This window comes from Erigeron canadensis, chromosome 5, assembly GCF_010389155.1.
Source record: "Erigeron canadensis isolate Cc75 chromosome 5, C_canadensis_v1, whole genome shotgun sequence".
NCBI lineage: Eukaryota > Viridiplantae > Streptophyta > Magnoliopsida > Asterales > Asteraceae > Erigeron > Erigeron canadensis.
In genome coordinates this window covers 7184192-7209262 of record NC_057765.1, presented here as the reverse complement: position 1 = coordinate 7209262, position 25071 = coordinate 7184192, and the positions used below count along the sequence as shown (strand labels likewise).

General features: G+C 32.7%; 3 protein-coding genes across 3 annotated transcripts; all 3 read right to left on the bottom strand.

Moving 5' to 3' along the window:
- Positions 1 to 33: 33 nt before the first annotated feature.
- On the bottom strand, positions 34 to 3831 carry LOC122599016 (ammonium transporter 3 member 1-like). The gene is made up of 3 exons (XM_043771463.1): positions 3436 to 3831; positions 2041 to 2328; positions 34 to 1142 (listed from the first exon to the last, which is right to left on the bottom strand). Exons 1-3 carry the CDS (start codon positions 3793 to 3795, stop codon positions 336 to 338), a joined length of 1455 nt encoding a protein of 484 aa, XP_043627398.1. The 5' UTR covers positions 3796 to 3831; the 3' UTR covers positions 34 to 335.
- A 5256-nt stretch (positions 3832 to 9087) lies between these two features.
- On the bottom strand, positions 9088 to 15675 carry LOC122599820. The gene is made up of 3 exons (XM_043772405.1): positions 15135 to 15675; positions 11047 to 11176; positions 9088 to 9428 (listed from the first exon to the last, which is right to left on the bottom strand). Exons 1-2 carry the CDS (start codon positions 15595 to 15597, stop codon positions 11079 to 11081), a joined length of 561 nt encoding a protein of 186 aa, XP_043628340.1. The 5' UTR covers positions 15598 to 15675; the 3' UTR covers positions 9088 to 9428; positions 11047 to 11078.
- Positions 15676 to 19070: 3395 nt separating this feature from the next.
- On the bottom strand, positions 19071 to 22796 carry LOC122601105 (putative clathrin assembly protein At5g57200). Its single transcript, XM_043773876.1, has 14 exons — positions 22707 to 22796; positions 22524 to 22593; positions 22292 to 22389; positions 21433 to 21571; positions 21241 to 21348; positions 20921 to 21042; positions 20691 to 20807; positions 20550 to 20615; positions 20363 to 20443; positions 20178 to 20258; positions 19914 to 20099; positions 19761 to 19836; positions 19562 to 19680; positions 19071 to 19379 (listed from the first exon to the last, which is right to left on the bottom strand). Exons 1-14 carry the CDS (start codon positions 22794 to 22796, stop codon positions 19071 to 19073), a joined length of 1662 nt encoding a protein of 553 aa, XP_043629811.1.
- Between the last annotated feature and the right edge of the window lie 2275 nt (positions 22797 to 25071).

Sequence of the window (25071 nt, the reverse complement as noted above, 5' to 3'; positions counted from 1 at the left end):
TTGTGTGAACCGACAAACCAAATCCATATGGCAGGTTGAAAGTTTTCGGAAGAATTGAATTGACTTACTAGTTTAGTACATTTGGAACTGGGCTGTTTGGTATGGTGAAAATTATTTTCGCATATGTTACCTGACTGGCTGAACAACCAAATTATGCACGCATAATTTTTGGTTATCTGTATCAAGTTTATATCCTTGAACCACTACGCAATGCAATTTCATAATAAAATGTGGGTTCTCTTACTTACAAACACATACACATGAGAGAGACCATGTCAAGCATATTACATACAACAATGATTGTAATTAACGTCGTCTTGTGTTGATCCATGGCTTTAAAGAACCTGGGTAGCTCCGCTTGCCTGCCGGTGGTGTGTCGTGTCATCAGAATACATTCCGTGTTTTGTCCCATCATACTTCTCCCCATCTCCCCACAATGCATACGCCTCCTCGCCATGAACAGCATCATCTCCAATCAACAACTGCTCATCAGACATCCGTAGAGGTATTACAAGACCAATCACTATACAGATTATCGACGTAGCCACTATGTTCCATCCAATAATAAACGCTCCACCAACCATCTGTTTCAGTACCTGCACGCCACCTGAACCACCATACACACCACCCCGTGAGTTCGTCACTGGTAAAAAGAGTGAGCAAAGAGTGGGCTCAGCAAATACACCCGTAAGAATGCCTCCAAGGTATCCCGCCACTGCATGGGTGTGAACTACGCCAAGGGTGTCATCAACTTTTTGCAGCAACGTCCATTTCTTGTGAACCACCATCATGGTGAACCACGGAACACTCCCAGATAGAACCCCCATAACGATAGCAGCCCATCCTTGAACAAGACCCGCTCCAGGGGTGATACAAACTAGTCCAGTAATCATGCCTTGAACAGCACCAATGACTGATGGTTTACCAAAGAAAATGACATCGAGCCAGGTCCAGACGAGGAGACTAGTGGCAGCACAGATGTTGGTGTTAAGAACGGCCATGGAGGAGTCAATGTTGGCAGTGTATGGATCTCCGCCGTTGAAGCCAGCCCAACCCATCCATAACAGCCCTGCTCCGGCCAATGTCATCAATACATTGTTTGGTGGAAACCTTTCTCTGTCGACTTTCAATCTTGGTCCTACCTGGGAATCAGTTTTATACATATCTGTTAAGTTTAAGATTCTTGAACACACATACTTAGCTTGAGAAATGATTCCTTCAATATTTTCTTACAATCGAGTTAAAATTGTTCATTCTAGCTAGCTTGAGTAATGATTCCTAAATCTGGATAGAAATAACATATATTTTAATTTATCCCGCTTTTTGTTTTTTTATCTGGATAGAAATTTAGCTGTTATTGTATTTTACTATTTTATAACCCAAATTATATGGAGCGGAAATAATGATGTCTTGTCTGTTAACTAAGAAAGAGAATCTGATAAGTTATGTAAAATCCAAGTAACTAATCAATAATTACGTCCTATATAAAGATGTCAATGGTGACACAACAGATTAGAGCACAAATATATTCATAATTTAATTTAATTATGATTCCCTAAACCCTATGGAAGCTCCTCAATTATAGGAACTTATTTGATACTACAGCCTAAAGATAAAAAGTCAATGTAAAAAAAATGTTAATTAAATGTTCAGATTAGCATCTAAACTAATACTATAGCCTATAGGGTTTAGTTTATCAGGTATATGTTTATAACATCATTTAAATACAACTGTAAACTTAAAATATTACTTGTTATAAAAGTATAAAATCAACCACCAACGAAGTGAACTAGTGGAACATAATGTCCTCAATAAGATGACATAGATTTGAATTTCATTACATAATATCTGATTCAAAATATTAGGAATCAATCACACAAGATAACCGGATTAGACTGCATACATCTGATTCAAAATATTCGTATTATAATGTTTCTGAAACATATATATGTAGTGTGTAGTTTGTTTAGTAAATAACGTTGTGGTTGTTCTGGATACAAAAATATACAAACAGAATAAGACATAAAAATGAATACTAACCCAATAAGCAGCAGTAAAACCAGCAACTCCTGAAGACAGATGAATGACATAACCACCCGAATAGTCCATAACACCCCAATGAAACAAGAAACCGCCACCCCACAAGCTAAACGCCCCGACTGTATACGAGAATGTTAGCCACAATGGCACGAAAGCCATCCAAGCCTTGATATTCATCCTTCCAAGCAAAGATCCTGCCAACAAGATTAATGCTATTGCTGCAAACACGCATTGAAACCACACCATCGACGCCATTGGATAGAAAGGCGTGATCATTCCCGTTTCAAGCTACATTATTGTAAATTTGAAAATATAAGTGTATCATCTACACGTTTTTTATTTGTAACTTGTCAAACAAACCCAAACTAAACAACTACTTAATTGAGTAATATGGAGTTATTTGTCTAGAATTCCTATGCACTTTTTGATTTGTTTTTTTCAGACCATTGAATCATTTTTGTTTCTTCAAGATCATCGCATTTTTTCTTTTGTCACTTTCAAGGTATCGTACTTTTCAAATATTTCTTCTCAGTCATTGTAACTCTAATATGTGTTTCCATAATTTTTTTCTTTTTTTTTTTTTTTACCAAAACCACATCGTTTTGATAACAAAATTACAAAGAAGGACAAACATCAAAGTTTTAATAAGTCGAAAGGGAATAAAAAAGTTCGATGGTCTGGAAAAAACATAACAAAAATATCCATAAATAAAATTTTCATTCAATTACCCTTTAGTAATGAGAAGTGATATTCGTACCACAAGTTTTGATAAATCTACCACACACTTGTTTTAGTAACTTGTACAGTATTAGATTTATTAAATCTGTGGTACGAATATCTTTTCTAATTAGTAATATACAATTATCAATTATTGTAATTGGCAATTTTTGGATCCGTATGTAGGCACAATGGCACATAGCCCGCTTCAGATATTAAGTTTTGGCAAAAATACATTATATTTTATTAAACATATTCGAGAAAACAACACACCAATTTTAATTTCATATGACTTTGCAGCAAAGTTATATGAAACATAACTCTAGTTTAAATAAAACATTCGAATTGTAAAACATTGTATAAAAATTCTGATAATAACATGTGACAGATTTTAAGTAGATACATGCACAACTGTCACATATGACCGGCTCAATCTTTTTAATTAATTTACGATAAGTTTAGTTTTACAATGAACGCTCCTCACTAAATATCTAGCCGTGTATATATGATGATCAGTTAAAAATACATTTTAATTAACTACTTGATGGCGATGGTTCATGTTACTTAAACGTAACAATCAAAATATCATTATTGTTATATTATTAATTATTATATATTATATGTCAAACATGAAAAATGTTTTAATTAATTAAGAAGGATATGATCGAAAATACATACGGTTCCATTTTGGTAGTAGTGAGCAGAGGCCGGCAAGGCAGCCTGCTTAATAAGAAACTTCTGACCAAGGGCCGGGCCGGCTCTGCCCCAAAAGGGTAGTAGCTTCTCGCCGAACGACATCTTATAAGCCCACGTAACCCAACAAATGATGACGGCTGAGAAGGCGTAAAGAGCCATGAAAGCCGAGTTAACTGCCCATTTTTTCTTAACTATGCTTCCATAAAGTATAACAAGGCCCGGTACACTCATGAGTCCTACAAGGGTGGCCGAGATCATTTGCCATGCGTTGTCGCCTTTGTTGAGCCAGTCTGGGGCCGACGCCGACGTTTGGTAGGCCGATGGCAAGACGGAAGTAGCCATGTTTAATTGATCGGAGTGGAGGATTGAAAGTTTGGAGAGTAGACTTCTCGTGTATATGGAGATTATATAAGGAGAATTCACTTATTATAGTACGTATCATGTGACTTCGTTTACTTTTTCCAAATGGGAAATATACTATTTTAATTTAATTGGTTGTAGTTTTTCCTTCTTTTTTAGAATATACTATACGATATTCATTGTAATTGCATAAAGAGTAATCGTTTGTACTGCATGTGATTTGTAGATTTTTATAAAGAAAATTGAATAAATTAAGAAAGAAATTAAAGAGTTAAAAAGTGAAAAATGATATATGTACTATACGTGGGTCAATATGAGGATCCGGGTTAGTCCATGCTTTTGTCTTTTATAGTCAAAATCAAGTATCAAATATTGTAATTTGAAGTAGATTAAACTTGTTATTTAGAAAAAAAATATATATAAGATATTATATATCTCATGTAACACTAGGAGTTTGGTGTTGGTCATCCTTAATTATGACCGTATTTGGTTGTAAATCATCAAATATGTTTTCAATAAAATATTGTATTTTATATTATTATGAAATATATTTTGGTAATATACGGCTTAAAAACAGATCATCACCCTTAAATGCTTATTCAAACGTTTAACTGATTCATATGTTCATTTCTTTGCTGATTATTAATTTCAGAATCAATATAATTAAGATTCACATTATGGTTAGAAAAAACATAAGATCATATTTAATCTTGGCATGAGATCATCCTTAAACTTGATGTTCATGTTGTATGTCATACATCATTTGAAAGTGTTATTAGTTTGTTTATATAGATAGTATAGATTATTAAAAAGATAAAAATCTTACTTTACTTGGTTTTTTTTTTTTTTTTTGTATTTTTAAATTTAGAAATCCTCATAGAGAACCTTAAAATGAATTCATTCAGCTTGAAAAAAAAACTCCATATATCCTGGTGTTTTAGATTCATGCCAAACGTCTTTAAAAAGATTTATATGAATTTTTTAAATATACGAATTTATTTTTTTCTCATTTATAGAAAATAAAATTAACACCTCCGCAGCGCTCTACCTCATCTTGACGCATTCAAACTTTCTTTCACGCCCATTAATCATCTTTTAAACTTAAAACTATCGTATAAATGAATTAAGTGATATATTGACTATCAAACGAAAAAATTATAACATTTTAAAAGGTGTTGCGAATTAGGCGAACATTAATTAACGATAGGAAATGTTACTATCATATTTATCCATGCACAACAATTATTTTTGTTATAAAAATTAACAATTATTGTTTAAAATACCTTTACGGTTCGTTATAAAAATTGTTTCTTGTGGTACATGAAATAATTTTTTGTTGTGTAAATCAGCTAGCTAGAGATGTCATGCATATCACCAATTTTATGCAATTACCCCTAATTAATAAAACGTCTTAAAAGAGTCATCATTATTCGTAACAAAAGTTTAAGTTAATAAATGATACGAGTGTATGTATTTCTTCGAGCCAGAGAGATTCTCTGGTAGTAAGATTGTCCTAAACATTAGTAGACAAAAGAGGAACATCACATTTGTCTAAAAAATATATTTCATGTTACCTTGGCGCTACACATAAATATTGCTAGCTACTTAATTTGTATTTTATTTCTCGAGAGGGAGTTAAATGAATTCACGTAATCTCACCCATATTTTTAACCTATTCTTAAATTACAAGAATGCATGTGATGACTCCACTTAGCCTTTACAAATGTGGAGAACACGACTTAACCTAAATATAATCTTTTAAAGTTAAATACCTTATCAATATGCTTCATCAACTTCATTAATCATCTTAGTATAAAATAGTTGAACTAATGACTTACTAACTAATCAAATTATTCGATTTTATCAAATTAACTCTCGCTTATATATGTCATCATATAGATAAATTAAAAATTAAAAATTCTAATAATCATTATCCAAATATATTATTATATTATTATTTATGTTAATTTGTAAAAAAAATCTCATTAATTTATATTTTTTTATTTTCCATCAATAATTTATACTTTTTAACCATGAATACTTAATTTATATTTATTTTTAGAAATCAACTTAAGAGAATTTTTTAAAATTTACAATCATTTAATTAATTATTAATTAATTAAAAAAATTTCAACATAATCTTTCAATAAAAGAAGTACATAATTTTATCCTTTTTTTATATATTAGCTTTGTGTATTAATGTTTAAAGTTACAATTGTTACTCAAATCAAGAGTCCTAATTTTTATCAAAGAATATGAAAACAATCATAATTTTAATCTAATTATCGTAGAACAGATGATTGGAAATAAATCTATTCGTGTTATAGACCTGCATCATGATCAAATACATATACTTAAATGTTAACTACAGGATCACAAGTATGTTTATATTTTAATTTTTAATTATTTTTCATAATAATATCACATTATGAGTAAAACTGGTTTCAAAAAATTCTATGAGAGAGAAATAATTATAGCATGTGCCTTGTGGAATGATTGCGACAAACAATTCCATCAATATGTCTCAGCTAATAATGAAAGTGACGAGCATGTGATTATGGTACTACAACATGCAAAATATAACACTTGAAACCGTATATTTTCAAAATTATAAGCTTTTATGACTTAAATATATGAAAACCTAATATTGATAATATCGTAAATCTCATATCCAGTGTTGGACACGGGTCTAAAATCTTATATTTATCTATATTATTATTATTATTATTATTATTATTATATATCTATTACGGATCATAAATGATGGTTTGGTTTTCGAGTAAGATCTTCACTACAAACATTAATCAAGTTTTTACATAGTATTAATCACAACTCCACTCTTTAAGGCATTGAATTAAGAGTAATGTTAATTTAATCAAAAAATTTAGAGCAATGTTAATTCTAGGTGATTAGTCATAAGACATAAGTTATGAAAACTTATATAATTGTTGATAATATTTTAGGTATTTTTAATTTATTATTGTTGATAATGTTTTAGTTTAATTTTGTCTTTTAAGGCCTTCTTAAAATGAAGTTTCTTTTGTTATGTATGTATGTATATATGTCTATGTATGTATGGATTTTTGTTATTGTTCAGAGAAATCAACGTAAAATGACTTTTTGTTTGATCTTCGTGGACGATATATAATGTTGACAATGACAATATCTCTCCCTAATTAACGTCATCAACACTTAATTTCTATTCTTTTTCGCTTGATATATATTTAACTATTTTAAAAAAAATCTACAGTTTGATTTAATTTAAGATATAACTGATCAAGTATTTTGTTTAATTTTTTTATTTTCTTAAAACGACAACAAGTGAAGCAAGAGATTTAGGTCCCAAGTATTCAAAGGCCTCGCATTTTAAAAATGTTAACTTCTTTATTTTGATTACATAATTGTGTATATATACATTGGACTAAAATCTGATGTATACATCATAGAATTAGCAATTTAGTTGGTGTATAAACGGCCGGCAGTATAACATTCAATCATTTGAAGATATTACATGCGCTTTGAGTCCATTTCACATTAACTTTTAAAAAACTTTGTGAAGACAAGTATCTCAAAAAAAAAAAAAAATTCAATACGATGTATTTATGTAAAATGGAATCTTTGACATTTTTCAAGATCTAATCGACCATGAATCTATCATGCATCGTGCCAGCCAGAATTCTTGAATATTCTAACCAATGGTATCTTTGACATTATTTCCCAACCAATGATATCCCTAAGAATATCCTATACATAATTTTTAAATAACTTGGATCTTAGCATTGTCTATGGTGAGCCATAAACGTTAAGGGCGGAGCCCATTAAACAAATAACCTAATTACCGATCACCCTTATGACCTATCATTTTCTATATGTATCCCGTCACCAACTACATTAATACCCTAAAAGGCAAAATTCGTATTGTACCCTTATATGTATAGCTCAATAACTCGGATTAAAAATTCTTTTCAACTTTTTTTAAATGAGTTAATTTAAAAAGAACGAAAACAAAAAAAATTAAAAAAACAAGCCAAAATAAAAAATCAAAACAAACCTTTTATACCTTTTGTCGTTGAGAATCTTCTTTTAGAATCCATATCCTATATACAACATTATTAAGTTTCTTAACTTCTTGATAACTCTAGAATGTTCTTTCTATTATTTTAAATATCTCCACTTGAAATACGTATAATATATAATTAAAATACCTATATCTTAATAAATTAATTTATAACATCTACCATTAACTTCTAAAATTGCTACACTATTTATTTTACATAAATAAGCTACACTACTCGTCGCCATCATCACTACCAATCGTCGCCACTGCCGTCGATACCAACATACACCACCACCATTCGTCACCGTCACCATCACCACCGCCAGCGTCACTACACCGCCGCATCGAGTGGCTATATAATTTTGGTTGCTTAATGTTTCCAAAGAGCCGGTTGGAAAATACGATCATATAGTTGATGTATATGATGAAGTTGGATTTGTATATAACCACCTCTACAGTGGTATGGATACCGAAACAATAGACATACTATTAAAAACAATCAGGGACACGAGGATAAGGACAGGCTCCGGTGCGTTTATAACTTGAAAAGAGGTCATTTATAATAGGGTTCCTATCCTTGGTCCGGTTGATGTGCATAAAGCAAAAAATGACCTCACTTTATCAAACAGATCGTGATCAAATCTATAGTACCAGCCTACCAGGTTAGCTCAGGTCTCTTGTGTCCTATACATTGATATAGCTATGCAGTGGAAGCAATGTCCTCGGATTGACTGTGCTGGTAACGTGATCAATCTCTACCGAACGATGAAGATTTAATGCTGCTGAGTCAAATTACCAGTGCTTTCAAAAAAAAAAAAAACCTAAAAATACTCTTCATAAATTGCAGAAGTTGAAGGTCTGTGTTCAAAGGCTTTAAGATTTATAATGTCAATCTGTTTTGGTTAATTTCACTTGGTTTTTAAAAGTTTCAAGATTGAGAGGTGTTTTAAGGTGACATCTTTTACAAGAGAAATAATGCATAAAAAGGTGTTCAAGAAAAAAAGAGAAAATAGAAAAATCAAATGATTTACAGAGCGATTGACCTGTCTTCATTCTGCTATATAACTTATGAGGGAGTTCATTCAATCAAATCATACAACTATTCCCATAAAATTGGAAGTATGCATTGATAAAAACCTGGTGTGAAATCATGTAGCTATTCCAACCATTGCATACAACCTAAGCACAAATAGATGTCATCATAAAGGCAGTGAAGGTTTGAACCATGCAACGGTCACAACATATAGTTTAAGAAATGGATACTGCGGGTATCGTACGCATACAAATATGATATATTTTTTTTATTATTAGGAAGGTCATAACAGAAGAAACCAACTAAAGCTTGCAGCTTATGATAATGTTATAAGAACAGAGAAAAAGCAAGAACCGGCTGATCCTTGGGCCTTGAATTAAGTTGAGAAGGAACTAGAGCGATCTACCTCAGCCTCCGTGCAATCCACACCACGTAAGGCTTAACTGTACAAACAAGTTTTGCTTCCCCTTCTTCGACCCACAGCTTGGCATTTTAGGCTATAAATATCTACAACAGGAAGCCAGCCTGTAGTGTCCAATGAAAAGTCAATTAAACACACTAACAATAATACATCATACGTAGAGGTGACAGTGCAACTAAGAGTGATTATGGTCCAAAACCCGCCGATGGACCGGACGAGACCCGCAACCCGCAAATTAAAAAAATGTGACCCGGGAACCTGCCATGTTTTACCGGGTTGGGTTCGGTCAGATTTTGAAGTAAGACTAGCTATCCCGTTCTAGGCCCGATAACCCGAACAAATAATGAAAAATAGTCAAGTTCCTCAGGTCTTGTTCGATAATATATGTGAAAAACAACCCATCGCGTTGTTCTGTTCAACATATATAATAGTCTAATACAAAGTACTGTTGTTATCTCATTATCTTTGTAACAATTTATAAAATTGATGCGATAGCAATGCATGTGAACATCAAGATCGAACATATATAAAAAAGTTACATTTTAGGAAGAAAAAAGACAAGAATTATTCACTGGTTATGTGTATGAATGGTTTGAATCTAAGTAGAATATGGTCCTAGTTGAGCACAAGTTGTATGATCAATCTTCATAATATCTTTAACAAGTATCATAATACTGAAGCTTTGAAGAAATAAAATTTGTTTGATCTTGATATACCATGCATTGCTACCGCTAGATACTCACATGACACACAATTCTTTAAAATGTTACAAGGATAATGAAATAACAACCATACTTAGTTTGTATTAGACTTTATATAAGTTGTTCAACACAAAATAACTTTGACCAATTTACTTGTATTGTTTTCCACATATATTATAGAACAAGACCCGGGCAACTTGATATATTTCATTATTTGTTTGGGTTCTGGGGCCAAAGACGGGTTAACCGACCCTATCTTCAAAACCGGACCGACCCAAGCTGGTATAACATGAGCCGGTCCTCGGGTCATATTTCTTGTAATTTGCGGGTTGTGGTGTGGACCGGTGCATCACGCGTCCGGGCCGGGTTTTGGCCCATGATCACCCCTAGGTGTAACAATTAGCAAAGAAATTACAATATAACAAATTTGTATATAATTTACTTTAGGTAGCATTGGCGTAGATATTAGTCCTAAACCAAATAAGATTGTACAATTCATAGCGGGTTTGCGGATTTTAGGGTTGGACTGGGCCCGGCCCACAACCCGTTTCTCTATAAAACTCAAACCCATAGACTGGACCGTAGTTTAACAGACTACCTCGGGTTTGGGCTTTTTCCAGACCAGTTAAACGGGTTTCACGGGTTGGCCCACATTTTGATCACCCGTACTTTCAACCAAGACTTGCCCATTGATTGATTTAGATGATGTTTTATCTCAAATGGTTGAACTAAATAAACTCAAAAAGGGTCTAGCAAGTTGAAAGTTGCAGAAAATGTATTTTCAATCCTAAATCGATTATTTCAAAGATGCAACCAAGAGCTCGTGTATCTGTGGTAAGATACGTATATATCTTTCTATTAAAAAAAAAACGTCTGACAGCTTTGACTATTACTCGTATTGGACAAAAGTGTATGTTTCAGGTACTAAAACTATTACACGTTTGAACCAGGACATATCACGACCTAATACCCAACCAAACCGATTTGCCACCTCTATTAAGAAGTAAATGGGTGAACATACTTGAAAGATCAGGACTTCTGGTTAATGCATGTTCATCCTTCCTCATTCTTGGTATCAGGGACATTCTCCTCTTTGCTTTGAACCACCTCTGCTTCCATCTCTACATGAGGGGATTGCACTGTTGATGTGCCTGTAAGCACACGGAAAGGTTAGAAATAGCAGATACAAAACTACAAAAGTACAAACAAGACCATGATAGCTTTGTGTTCCACTTCCTCCATCTACACAACTTTAAAATTTTCAATAGCATGACCACCAGACCAATGCAAAGTACGACTTTCACTTTCACATGGCAAGGTTAGAAATAGCAGATACAGAACTACAGAAGTACAACAAGACCATGATAGCTTTGTGTTCCTTACTTCCTCCATCAACACAACTTTAAACTTTAAATAGCATGACCACCAGGCCAATGCAAAGTACGACTTTCACTTCATTGGATAGGATGTTAAGTTTTCAATTGTGGTACCGGGGCTAGGGTTCCCACATTACCCTTATTTTTACATTAACTATGCAATATGCATACAACATTTGACTCTTCGATGGTTAAACCTACCTATTTATTCCCTTTTTCAACTAAATTTGAAAAGCTTTTTTTGTCCCATAAAATTGTTCTCTTTGGTCATTTTAGCTATTAACTCCTTACATAATCCGAATTTGCCACACTCTCACAAATTCCGATTAATAACGACTTTAAACTTATCCTTACTATATTTAGTATCACATAGTGATTTTCTAAAAGCACATCAAGAAAACCAATGTTTCACTTTTGACCATAGCATATGTATCTATTTGACAACTAATATAACCAGGATTCTCTTTTTTCCCTTCTTTTTTTATCTAAATCGTTTTTAGAATATGAAGTGGATAGAAAGAAAGTACAATTAGAGGTATCATTTTCTTGACACCGTCACAACTTACCTAGCGAGTAGCTTCTACGGCTGAACTAGTCGCGTACCACCTAGACCTAACCGTATTTCAGTCTTGTATGTCTAAATAACTTTAAGATGATAAAAGTTTCCCTTTTTTAATAATGAATGAAGCTCGCAAGATTGGTTTAGGAGGTTGTGATTTTAAAAGCCACGCGAACTATCAATATTATAGAATCCAGTCCAAGTGGTGCGTGAGAATTTAATGAATCTGACATATTTGAAGCAACTATAATAGGTAACAGCATTTATAGAATTTGGTAACTGTCACTGAGAGATATCATAGAAAGTAATGGAACCAAGGACCTAGACCATCTCTCAATCTTTGTTTTAAAAGGTGATAGGCGCACAAAAGGGGCGAGCTTTTCGTACACGAGGTACACACTTATACACAAAAATCTGTACATTATTTATATAGTATTTATAAGACATAAAATACCATAACACCATCATTAAGGGCTTCGTTTACGTCTCTTCCATCCCTTTGAAATCCCTAAAAAATTGTTGGTCTCGTGTTTTAGCGCCTGGGCTTAATCCAAATTGCAAAAAAAAGCCCAAAAAGCGCTCGCTTTGTGTACATTATGTGCCTTGGGTACCAAAAAGCTCCAAGGCTTGTGCCTCGGTTCTCCTAGCGGGTAAGCTTTTTACAACCAAACTCTCAATGACGATATATGAACATCACCATTCTTATTATCGGTAAGCTATTTTCCTTAACATAAATTTTGTCCCGTTTGCGCCTCGGTGCTCCTAGTGGGCGCGCTCTTTAAAACCAAGCTCTCAATGACGATATATGACCAACACCATTCTTGTTCTCGGTAAGCTATTTTCCTTGACATTAATGTTGTCCCACATTTACTATCACTTGGTATAAACTCTATGATACAAAGAATAGGAATGAATAGGGAGATTAAGTATTAAACCTCCAGGATGGGAATGAGAAAATGAGACGAAGAAAGAAAAACAGGCAAGAGAAATTGGCAATAGTTACTCAGCCTTCTTTGACATTCATGTATAGAAAACTTTTACCTGTTTCTTATTTATGAGCCTAAATCCGCACTATAGTGCATGGTTTCCTTATCATTTACACATGCTATACAGGTTAAATTAGAAAACTTCAACTTGTTTCGCCATCTGGTTTGATTTATATTCAGGATTCATATAACTAACATCAAGTTTTTGACTTCATTTAGCTTCATTCAACTGATGAATGTGTTGGCATCTAGATATTTCATGTGTTACATTACTTGTATCCCTGTTGTACCCATTATCCCCTGTTACTTTTTAAAGTTTGTGCAATCATTGATACTATATGAATAGAATATCCCTCCACATATACCCAGTTTCTAGCTTTGGTACTATAATCCTCATTATAGGAACAAAGACAAGACATGCTCAAATACTTCTCTCTATCCATTTCAATAAAATCTACTTACTGGTTGTCTATCGGTTCCTTTCTAAATTTTGAACTATGTATCAACCATAGATAATATAAATTTGTATTGGTTAGAAAAAGCATCATAGCCGCAATCTTCTTGAAGTTGTGCTTGAAAAAGATTTTCAGTCAGATACAGTTCATTATCTAATTATTGACACTGCAAAGTTCCTCTAACACCGTCCCCTCACTTGGTAAGCCATTAAAAAACAATCAAGCTATTATATAATATAGTTCAGGTTGTCTGGCTCAAGTAAATGTATATCATCCTTATACCACATTGGTTCAGTCCATTTCGTATTCTAACTAGCACCCGTATCCAAAGGAGTAGATTGTCATAAACAATGCCCACTATGTTCGAGAATCAGTATCTTCTCTTACCAAAAGTAAGAAACTTCTTAGTTGTAGAAAAATGTGACACTTATCCAAATATTTTAGAACACAAATATTTTAATAACAAGTATTGAAATTGGACTTTTAAAAAAGACATTTCAAAGAAAAAGAACATTTTCTGATTTTTTACTTAACTTTGGAAAACTGTGTTTTATAGTTTTCAACAATTATTCTTTCCAGAAATAGATAAGTCCTATTTTCTAAAAAGAAAAAATAATTTTTTTAAAAAACATGTAGTATTATTCAACAAAACACAGAAATATATGATTCTGAAAAAAAATTAGGTAGAAAAATAGAGAAACTTTTTGCAACTAAACACAACCTAAGAACCTAAACCTAAAACTTGTGAAGTGACTGAATACAAAAACTCATGCCTCTTTCATCTTCTACCAACTTTCTTTTTGAAAGGCTCCTCTACCAACTGCCCCTCAGTATTACGAAGTACGTAAACAAAATACTTTTCCAACAATTAACCTAAAAGCTTAGATTTAACTCTGGAGACTTTATAGGGTATTAAACAAATTAAACCTGCACCACATGTTCTGAATTTCAAGCATCATAATCTTGAAATACTAATTTCGTAAATCAAATATATGAAAATTAATATACGAACCTCACCTCAATTTGGGTTATTTTGTATCCAGCAAATTTGACATGTTTATACATTAATCCATAAAACGGTAACTTATTTCCATTTTCTTTTTGTCTTTGAAGCCGTAACTTAGGGCGCGTTTAGGATTGCTAATTTAAGTGAGCATCTGTTTATTGATTATTTCTATTAGCACATAAGCATTAATAAACACTCCCCAGAAAACTCTATCGCCTTATTTGGAAAGAAAGAAGCACTGCTTATCTTTAAAGTAAATAACTTCTTTTATTCTAACATTTTCATATACATATGAACAATTCTATGATAGCCCTAATCAGATTCTCCATTCACTTTCAATACCTCAACATTCTTATATAAAGTTTCAACATTTTGACACAAACCTAATACTTGTAATAAAAAAGCTTAAAACTTTATAATAAATCCCAACATTTTTATACCCAAATTCAACATTTTTCGTACAAAAATGCAACATTTTCCATAAAAAGCTCAAAAGCTTTACATAAATCTCAAACATTTGATACCCAAATTCAGTTTCCCTACACAAAAAACTCAACATTTTCAAGCAAAAAATCTGAAATTTTCATATAAATTTCAAAACTTGAATAAATCCCAAAACCTTAATTACCAAACATTTTCAACTTGAATTATAACCAAAACCAAGATCCATATATACATATACAGCTACACATATACATACACATATATACATTATATATATATATACCTTGAACAAAGTAAGAATAAGAAGGCCAGCCTTTATTCAAGACAAGCCTGAATTCATCATCATTGAGGATCATCTGCTGTTTTTTATTTTCATTAAATCTTGCAAGCAAACCAACAATTCCTGCCGCAGACCCACCAACAAAAACATTATCATCATCATTAAAAACATCATTTATAGCAGAAATCTTCTTGTGTTGGATTCTGGGTGGGACCCAGTAAGATGAGCCAGGAACAAAAGGAATCCAATCTGGTTTTGATTGTTTGACAATTAGACTATGAATTGCATCTTCTAGTTTTCGGATTCCTAAAACCTCGACTTCTGTGTCGGACGATGAAGATGATGATGATGAGTCAAGATCGATTTCTATGAGTTGGGTTTTTGGTGTTTGGCTTGAGAAGAATCGATGGTGGGTTTGATTGATTGATTGTGATCGGATTAGGGTTTGTGTGAGAAGACGTGCCATTGATTGTTGGTTGATCGATTTCGGGTGTGAAATGGGATTTTTGTTAGATATACAGATACAGATATAATAAGATATCAATCACATGGATGTATATATGTAACAAAGTTACAATTTACCTCCTTAAAAAGGTTAAGATGTTTGTTCATTTTTTTATTTTAAAAATTTTTTATTTTGGTAAATGCGAGTTAAGGGACAAAGTTTTTTCTATTCAAAGTTAAACGAGTTTTTAATGAGTTGTAAGTAACCTAACTAAAATATCTTAGTGACCGATTTCAAACATTGTTATAATGCACCGAAACTCCAAATAAGTAGCTGTACCCATTTCAAAAACTTCATGGAAACGTTTTCGTGTACGAAACACGTGTGAAACTTTTCCATGAATTTTTCATAGATACTGAAATTTTTTTTTGAAGTTTCATACTGAGTCTAATTAATATTAGAGTTTAATGGACTTTTCGTATTCCAAACAGATTATATTATATACAATTTTATCAACATTTAATTTTTTTAATTTCAAAACCAATTATTAAAAACTAAACATTCGATGAGTGATAACTGATCAAGCACATATTATACAACTATACATATACAGTTATACATAATATCTGAAGTCTCAAGTATTTCTATAAAAAATTGATATATTTTAAATTTGTATGTTTTTTTGTTGCCGTACTCGTATCTTGCAATTTTTAGTTTTACCGTTTCTCGTTCCCGTATCGTTCTCATACCCCTTTGCCGTATTCGTTTCGGTACTACATAGATTATATGTGGTCACCTCAAATATATTTACCTAAGAGGTTCATGCTTAAGACTTATTGTGAATACATTTTAAGTTAGTTAATATTGATTATGGTTTTGTTTTGTTTTTGAACTTGTATCATATTAGTTCAAATCTTTTTAACAAAAATTAAAAGGTATGAACTTTAAACGAGGATTCAGTTTAGTTTTAGAGTTATATGAAGTTTCAAGAACCAAAATAATTTAGAAATCGAGTATAACTTGTTCAGTCTATTAAATGTATTGGTGGTGTGGTTATAAATATAAAAATGGTAGAGTAATTTTTTCAAGAGTTGAGAGATAGATTTAGTAAATTATTTAATTAAGAGTATTTTAAGTATATACGTTAATTATAAATAAAAGCTTTTGAAAATGTAGGGACATTATGGGTATTTTAAAGGCTTAAAAGTTTATAGAAAAAAAAAGATTGTTTGCTTTATTGAGTAGTATAGATATAGATAATGAGGCATGAAGCTAATACTTTTACTATATCTCTTACACTCTCACATAGTTCTTCTTTTTCTTATGAGCATGTAACAACCGCCTATGTAAAATAAGATGCCGGTGGGTTTTCTATCTCTTTTGAGTTTTTATATATCAATTAAATGTTATCTTGGGCCTCTTTCATTTCCAATAGAAACCAAAAAAGAAAGAAGGTAAAGAGACGCCGAGCATCAGCAATGGAACCAAGAAAGGGTGGTCCGGCGCCGAATGGGCACGTGGTGGAGAATTGTCCGGTTCTGACATGCCATGTCATGTTCGGGGTCGACATCCATGCCCCATACCCAATGCTCTTATACCCTCAAAAACAAAAACTTATATAAAACAATACATAACAATAAGAAACTACATGAATTACACATAATTATGCTAAATAATACGAGTATAACTTAAAAACTAAGCATAAGCTAAGATTTATGAGCTTAATCTACAGTCCTTGGTTGTGGCTTCAAGATAACCTTGGAATTATTGGCTCATATTTACCCAAACTCCATATACATACAGTGGCAGCAGATACTTTCACGTGGGTTTGTGATATATAACCTACAGTGGGTATTTAAGATATGAGATTTTAAAGAAAAAGTTGTACCCCGCAAGTTCAAAGTGTTCAACCATTATTATTTGCTCCAAATTAATGGAGGAGGTTTTATGGTTTTATATCAAAAGGAAAGATCAAAAAAAGGGAGGTGAGAGCTGTTGATAAGAAAAAAAAAAAGAAAAAAAAACACATAAAGAAAGTTGGTCAAATCGATCAACAGAGAAGAAAAAAAAAGGTCGGATTCTTTGAATCCACAAGAAAAGAAAAATGACGGGTTCAAATCTTTGAGACCGCAAGAAAAACAAATCCTCCAACTTAAAAGGAAGTGTTCGAGAAAGAAATATTCTTTGGCAAGTTCGGAGTTCGTAATCTTAACCTTCCAACTTGAGGGGGAGTATTGGAAAAACCAAAAGCTACCATGTCGGAAGGCGGTAGCTCAAAACCAAAAGTTACTATGTCCAAAAAGGTGGTAGCTCAATAGCTCAAATCAAAAACCAAAATCAAAACCCCAAAACAAGCAAACCAACCAAACAAACCACATGATACCCTCCTATATTTTTTTAGGGGGGGGGGGGGTATAGGCTCATATTATATTAAAACCACCACATAAATCAAGCCACCTTGTCTAACGACAGTGGCTTGGTCAATCAAACCAAAGGCTACCATGCCCGAAGGCGGTAGCTTAGCAATAAAACAAAAGGAGGATACCATGAGGAAGGCGGTTGCTCAAAACCAATAGCTTCCATGTCTGAAGGCGATAGCTCAAAATCAACGGTTGTCATGTCTAAAGGCGGCAGCTCAAACCAAAAGATGCCATGTCCAAAGGTGGTATCTCACAAACAAAATTCTGAGACTACCATGTTGAAAACAGTATCTCAAATCAAGTCTACCATGTCTGAAGAAGGTGGTAGCTCAAATCAAAAACTACCATGTCCGAAGAAGACAGTAGATCAATAATCAATCATAGGCTTCCATGTCTGAACGCGTTACTTCAAGTCAAACTCAAAACCAATCTAAGTTGAATATCGGAAATCCCACTATTCAACTTGAGGGGGAGTGTTAGAATTAGAAGATAATGAGATCAGCTCAAATCATCATATTCTGGAATAAGGAGATATCGTTTCTTAAAATAAGAAGATATCGACTTCCTCAACAAACAAAGAATCAAGACCGATTTTGTTTCTATAATTAGACATATAAACTCTGTATAAATAGTTGTTCATTCTTATGTACGAATTATCACAATTTACAACAATGTAGTCTTATATCAATATGTGTTTTTTAAAGGTCATTCAAAGCCTTTCACGGGGCAAGTGAGAAAGCTCATGGATTTTGTGTGAAAGTTATAGCCGGGGAAAAAGGTAACAAAAAGGCTGCAGTTTTGGCAAAATCCAACAACTTGCCATCAATTCTAGCCGTTTAAACATATGTATCCAGGCACTCAAGAAGAAAGAACATAAAAGATCTGGTTCTTGGGTTGAAAAAGAAAAGTGTGGTGGTTTTAATATAATATGAGCCTATAGAACTGGAACATCTATTGTATAACAAGGAGTGCATTTTCACCCTTTTTACATATGGTTTTTGAGTCTTTCTTGTAAAGAAATATGTTCTAAATTAACCCATGATTTCCATAAGATGATGTGCTACTTTGGGGATACTAGTAACCATCTCCAAAAGGATTTGAAGCCGTCCTAGAATGCCCGTTTTTGTAGGTTACTAACATGTTTTGTTGCTGATATGGTTGTTGATACAACTGTGAATATTGGTTTTGATGTTGTTGCCGTTGGTTTATCGTCATCTGTTGTTGATGGCGCAACATCGCCACCATTTGCACATTCATCGGGGGATTATATTGCATATCATATCCGTAATGTGTGTGGTGTTCGGAATTGTGTAGTTGTACTTGCTTTCGAGCTGCGTCATTTTCGTATAAACTGTCTAACAAGAACTTGTCGAATCCACCAACCTAGATAAAAACCCAATATTAATTCACATAATGAACTTTGGCTTGATATATAGCATCAAAAAGCTCCTAGATTGTGAGTTCACGATTCTTTGAAGATATCACTTATTAGTTTGTTGACAATTTCAAAGAAAATTACCTAAATTTCAAATATTTTTTCCTTATCAGAAATAGATAAAACTAACCAAATTGTTTTGTGAAGTTTTGTTATTGATGATGATGTTATTCTCAACAAGAGCATGCTCCCATCCTAGTTTCTTTTCGACTTCACTCCAGTCTATAGACGATGATCTAGGATTACAACCTACGAAAGAGTTGCAATATTATACTTTATATGTTTGTTTCTTTAGTCTTTATATCTATATACTTAAAATAAGCATATACCATTCTGAAAGATGGAAAGAGCCAGCGCGTTGTTTTCGTCTAACTCTTGAGCTTTCGGATTCATTTGCTGCATTCCCTGCACATATTTTATAAACTTCATTAGTTACCACTTGGGTACAAAAAGTAGCTACCAATCGCAAAAATGGGGCTTACCAATAGATCGCTATCATTAGGGGGAGATACAAATGTTGAAATATCTTGTTCTCTCTTAGGCACAGACTCGGGCTCAGGCTTAGGATCAGGCTCAATTAGCAACGGTTTCTTGTCTTCGAGTCTTTCATTATTCTTTTCTTGAGAGTTAGAATCTTCACTTTGTTCATCTTCAATTGCCTCATACTCCTGATTCAATTTAAATTTCAATCAATATAGCCAATAGTAGCTATACACTTTTTGGTATATAATTGAAATAATGTGTACCAATCTTCTAATGGAAACTGATCCTATTGAAGGAGCTTTTCTAATATATTCCTCCATCGTTGCAAGGAATGAAGGTGGCGGCTATGAATGACAAAAGTTTCAAAAATGAGTGAGATTACAAACATGTTTGGTGTGAAACACTAAAAAATTGCAACTTTAGATTCACTCCTTAGTTTTTTAGATACCTGTTTCAATGTTGGAAATTGGAAATTCCTTGCAAGATCCAAGTTTCTGCAATATTCATAGAGCTCAGCAAGGTATTCAGCCTAAAGATATTGAAATTGATGTGAAAAGATATATATTGTTTTGATGTTGAGATATTGGGGAAAAAATGGAAGAATACATTCTAGTTTCATAGATGTCGTTAAATACCTGTTTCCACGACTTTTTGTAGATACTCAGAGCTTTTATAGCGTCGTCTTTAGGCATGTCAAAGAACTAGGATAAGTTTTATAAGTTGGTTAGGTTTCGTATTAGGGTGCAAATTGTAAGAACTTTGTAAGAAAAGTATACCAATTCGACAAGATTAATGATCCCATCATTGATGGAACAATATATCTTGAAACTTTCCTTGAGAACTAAAGCTAAAGCATATTGAACTAGATAGTTGTGGTAAGCAGCTCCTTCAGGCTACAATTTAATATTTTGCGCTTGATTAGAAATTTCAGTTTAAGGTTGAAACTTGTAAAAAATACATAAGAAAACCCGAAACAAGGTTGAAACTCTGCATATTCAACGCTTACCTGACATCCGATGAGACGAAAGAGAAGTTGCTGCATTTGAGGTAATTGCTCTAGTAGCTTGTCACAACTTATGAGCCGAGTTCTACTATACTCCTTCACAAAATTGTAATTGCCAGTTAATTCTATCATTTTTGTGACAAAAGATTATTTTCTTTGAACCAACAATCACTATAAATGTCTATTTTGATGAAGGCAGTTTTTCAGATACATATTTTGTCATCAATCTGTTTTTAGAGCCATTTTATGAGCTTACTGATGTGGTTCATAAAAGAAACAGATAATTTGGTAAAAGCGGCATACCTGGTCTACTTCTGGTGCACGTTTAGTCATACGTTCTGACTCGATGTCGTATCCTAACATTCTAAAACACTCTAAACGCTCTTCAAGAAATATTCCATACGTCCGAACCCACGCAGAGCAATCCCATGCTTAATTTCAAGATCATTTAGTTAATAGACATAAATATTATACAGGTTAACATTTCACGAATAGAGTTTCATGTTTATAATTACCTAGAGGGCTCGAGTCATCTTTGAAATTAGAGACTTGAAAAACTTGTCTTCGTTCCGAATAATTCAGTAACTCTTCTTTAAAGGAAGGATCGCCTTCCCTTAATATTCTATGAAACACTATCAATGTCTTTATTGCAACCTTCATATAAACCAAAAGCAAATCATTGAACACACAAGTCTATTCTTGTCTACTTACTTTAAGTGGCTTTATGTCAACTTGGGATTAGCCACTTAATTGGTAGAGGCTCTTGGCCTCTTGCCTCTTGGAATATATGTATCACTGACACGGACGTCTTAGGACTATTTTGGAGTAATGTATGTTTCGTAAGAAATTTTTCCGTTAAAAATGAAAACTATAAGTGACTATATATATCACACAACTGGTCAACCTCCATTGCTATGGCATATCTTGTCACTATGCAAAATTCCATAGGAAATCTTTAAGGTCATTTTTGCAACAAGGAGGACCTATCCACCTCGTCTTTGTTCACCAGTTAACCAGCAAAGCATACAAGTGATTAGAAGTGACAACTGACGAGAGGCTGCCAATGGTGCCACAAAAGTGACGTACGTCGAAGTCATCTTAACATTGACAGTACGTACGTTTATTACAACCAACTTTTGTATAGCAAATTAAGGTAGTGTTTGTAAACTGTCTTAATAAAAAAATGTCATGACTTAATCAAAAACATTTAATCCATTAAGTCATCAAAGATATTTGTTTTTTTAACTTAATAGACAAAAAATAATTGTATTAACTTAATCCGTACAGACACTATTTATCCATTCAGTCACTTTACCAATTCAGTCACTTAATGGTTAAAATTACAAGCAGACCCCGAAGAAATAAAGACCTTACAATCCAGTTTTTCGTCTTTGATAATCTCCTAAAAAGAGTGTGGATACAATATGCAACATCGGCTCGCGGTACAACCACGGATGTCGCGGAAAAGATCTCTAGCATGAAACACAAATTAACAACACACAAATCAGACACATGGAAAATTTTTAACATTTCCCATTTTTTAAGTTTTATAAACATAAGAAAATAAACATATAAAGATCATGACATATATACATATAATACTCACTTCTAACATGACATTCTTTTGGAGGACATTCATCGTGATTTGTAGCTTTCACAATGGCGATGTCCAAATCCTTCAATTTAATCCAAATTATAAAAAGAAATTAAAATTAGTATCATGCATTTAGAAGCAAATCAATCTTAATGAAATTGTAATAAATATTTGTGTTACAATTAATGTACATACTTTGAATCCGCTATTGACCTTTGCAAAACCAACTTTGGTGGAGTCCTTGAGAGCACCATAGGCTTTTCTGAAGCTATAAAATGTACCCATGCAAATTTTCTGTAATTATTTTTGTTTTTCTTCCATTAAACTAATTTTTGAAAATAAAGTTTAAATCTGGTGAAGATGAGCAATATCGGGAAAAGGGGGGGTTTTGTTATTCTTCCTATTTTTCCTATTTTCTGTTTGATTTCAAAAATATGATCTTTCTACCATAGTTTTGAATTAAACAGTAGTTCAATTTCTTAAACGGTGATGTAATAAAAAAAAAAACATAGAGGAATTAATATGCGTGTGTAATTAGGTAGAATGAGAAAGAAGTGACTGTGTTAAATGTATTTGTCTGATTGTTTATGATTGTTTATAATATTAGAGGAATAGAAGCAATGTGTGAATTATGGACAATATGGAAATATGGAAGAAATTGTTTAAATTTTTTTTAAAAAAAATTCTAATTTGTATTATAAGGGTATAGATTACGTATAAATTATTATGATATAGCTTATATAACAATTCTCGCATAATACGCGCAACATATATAATTAATAACATGTTAAACATTTATATAATATCATAAGTTGACAAATATTTAATCGGGTAAAAGTTGAACCACTAAATCGGTCATCATTTGGATCATGTTCCCATCTTAATCTATCGTGTTTACAAAAGTCTCATTTCCATCTAACCATAGTTGGGCAACATCAAGTACAACCTTGACAACCACTTTTGGAGCTCCAAATGATGAACAAACTCATATTAGTTTTCTAGTTTGAGAATGTGCAAACCAAACATGAGAGGAAGTCTTCTGAAACTTCAACATAATAGTACTTTTGAGATTAGATATATGACTCGGTTTTCTAATTGATGAATCGCATGATTCATGTCAATAAAATCCAGGCTGCCTCCGAGAATGACAAAAAAAAAAGAATTGGGACCGAGAGAAAATGAAAATTTAGAACCCCGAAATTATATTAGAAGTTGAACCTGAATCTATAAAAACCTAATATTTTGGGCCGCTATAGAAATTGGGCCATAGAATTATGTCCTCCTTGCCCCACCTCAAAGACACCCCTAAATAGAAGAGTGTTTAAAAGTTTTATAAATACTTTGAGATATGAATCATATCCATCAGGGGACCAAGTTATCATTGATTGTTTTTATTTATGATGTAATCTAACCTGAAACTAGATTTTACTAGCAATTAAGCACATGAGAGAAGGCTACCAACTTTACGTATCTAATTTTGGACACATGACCATTTGAAGTTTATGAGCAACAAGTTATTTATTTAATACATTATAATGTTGGGTGTGCCGATCAAATCGGTTACCTATGGAAATACTTAATAGTTGTTAGTTGATTTGTGTGCCAACAGAACCAAAGAAATAGCACCGATGACAATGGTTTTACGCTTTAAACATGTGCAAGGAAACATATCTAAAACTAGTATATTATAACAATCCATTTTTTACTCTTAAACTATATTACCACGGTTCTTGTAACTTAATAAAATGGGAGACCATATTTATACAATTGTATCATGTTTTTTTAAAATTAATTTATCACACAACACAAATAATATTATAGGTAGTACAAACTGTACATTTAAGAGGTATAATAGGATTAATAATTCCTACTAAATCAATTTGACTTTTACAAAAAAAAAAAAAAAAAAACGAAAAATAAATTTACGTTGAATTAACTCAATTTTACCATAAGATCTAAAAGATAAACTAAACTATATAAAACTTTGAATTGTAAAAAGAGTAACAAATTTATTGTTAAACTTATACGTAAGGATATGAGAGTCTACATATCAGATTTCTTAAAATTCGTTTTTAACAAAATTAGGTATTGATGTTGTTAACCACTTTACGTAGGTGGGTTGATCAAGTCTAAGCAATGAGGTTTTGCTTTTCGAGATGTTTAATTATTGGGCTCAATGAGGGGGTTTTCGAGCACGGATAAAAAAAGATAACATAATGCTAGACCCCCGATAATGGTGAGTAATTAACTCCTTAAAAAAAATACTGATGTTGATGTTAATAGTTTAATGTTAAATCTCATTTGAAACAATCCCAAATATTTTATGGGGGTTGAGGCTTAACTACAACAATTTAGTTAATTAAGTTGGATAGAATTTTGTGTGTTTTTAGTCATATCTGAATTTGCACAGATTTGGTCATTTGAGTTTTTTTTTTTTTTTTTTTTTAATTTATTTACTTTAGTACAACATAGAGAAATAGAGAAAGAAATTACCCAGTGTTGTCTTTTGCGGGTTTTGAGCCTCAATATCTCGACGGTGTATGAGGAAGATTAAAATGTA

Bases quoted from the DNA above. Each gene is read 5' to 3' on its own strand.
- LOC122599016 (XM_043771463.1), bottom strand. From the start codon at position 3,795: ATGGCTACTTCCGTCTTGCCATCGGCCTACCAAACGTCGGCGTCGGCC. The intron at 2,329-3,435 runs GTATGTATTTTC...ACAATAATGTAG, and splicing joins ACTACTACCAAAATGGAACC to CTTGAAACGGGAATGATCAC. The intron at 1,143-2,040 runs GTTAGTATTCAT...ACTGATTCCCAG, and splicing joins GTTTTACTGCTGCTTATTGG to GTAGGACCAAGATTGAAAGT.
- LOC122599820 (XM_043772405.1), bottom strand. From the start codon at position 15,597: ATGGCACGTCTTCTCACACAAACCCTAATCCGATCACAATCAATCAAT. The intron at 11,177-15,134 runs GTATATATATAT...GTGTGCTTACAG, and splicing joins TTATTCTTACTTTGTTCAAG to GCACATCAACAGTGCAATCC.
- LOC122601105 (XM_043773876.1), bottom strand. From the start codon at position 22,796: ATGGGTACATTTTATAGCTTCAGAAAAGCCTATGGTGCTCTCAAGGAC. The intron at 21,349-21,432 runs GTAATTATAAAC...CTTGAAATTAAG, and splicing joins AGATGACTCGAGCCCTCTAG to CATGGGATTGCTCTGCGTGG. The intron at 19,681-19,760 runs GTATATGCTTAT...ACTCTTTCGTAG, and splicing joins TCTTTCCATCTTTCAGAATG to GTTGTAATCCTAGATCATCG.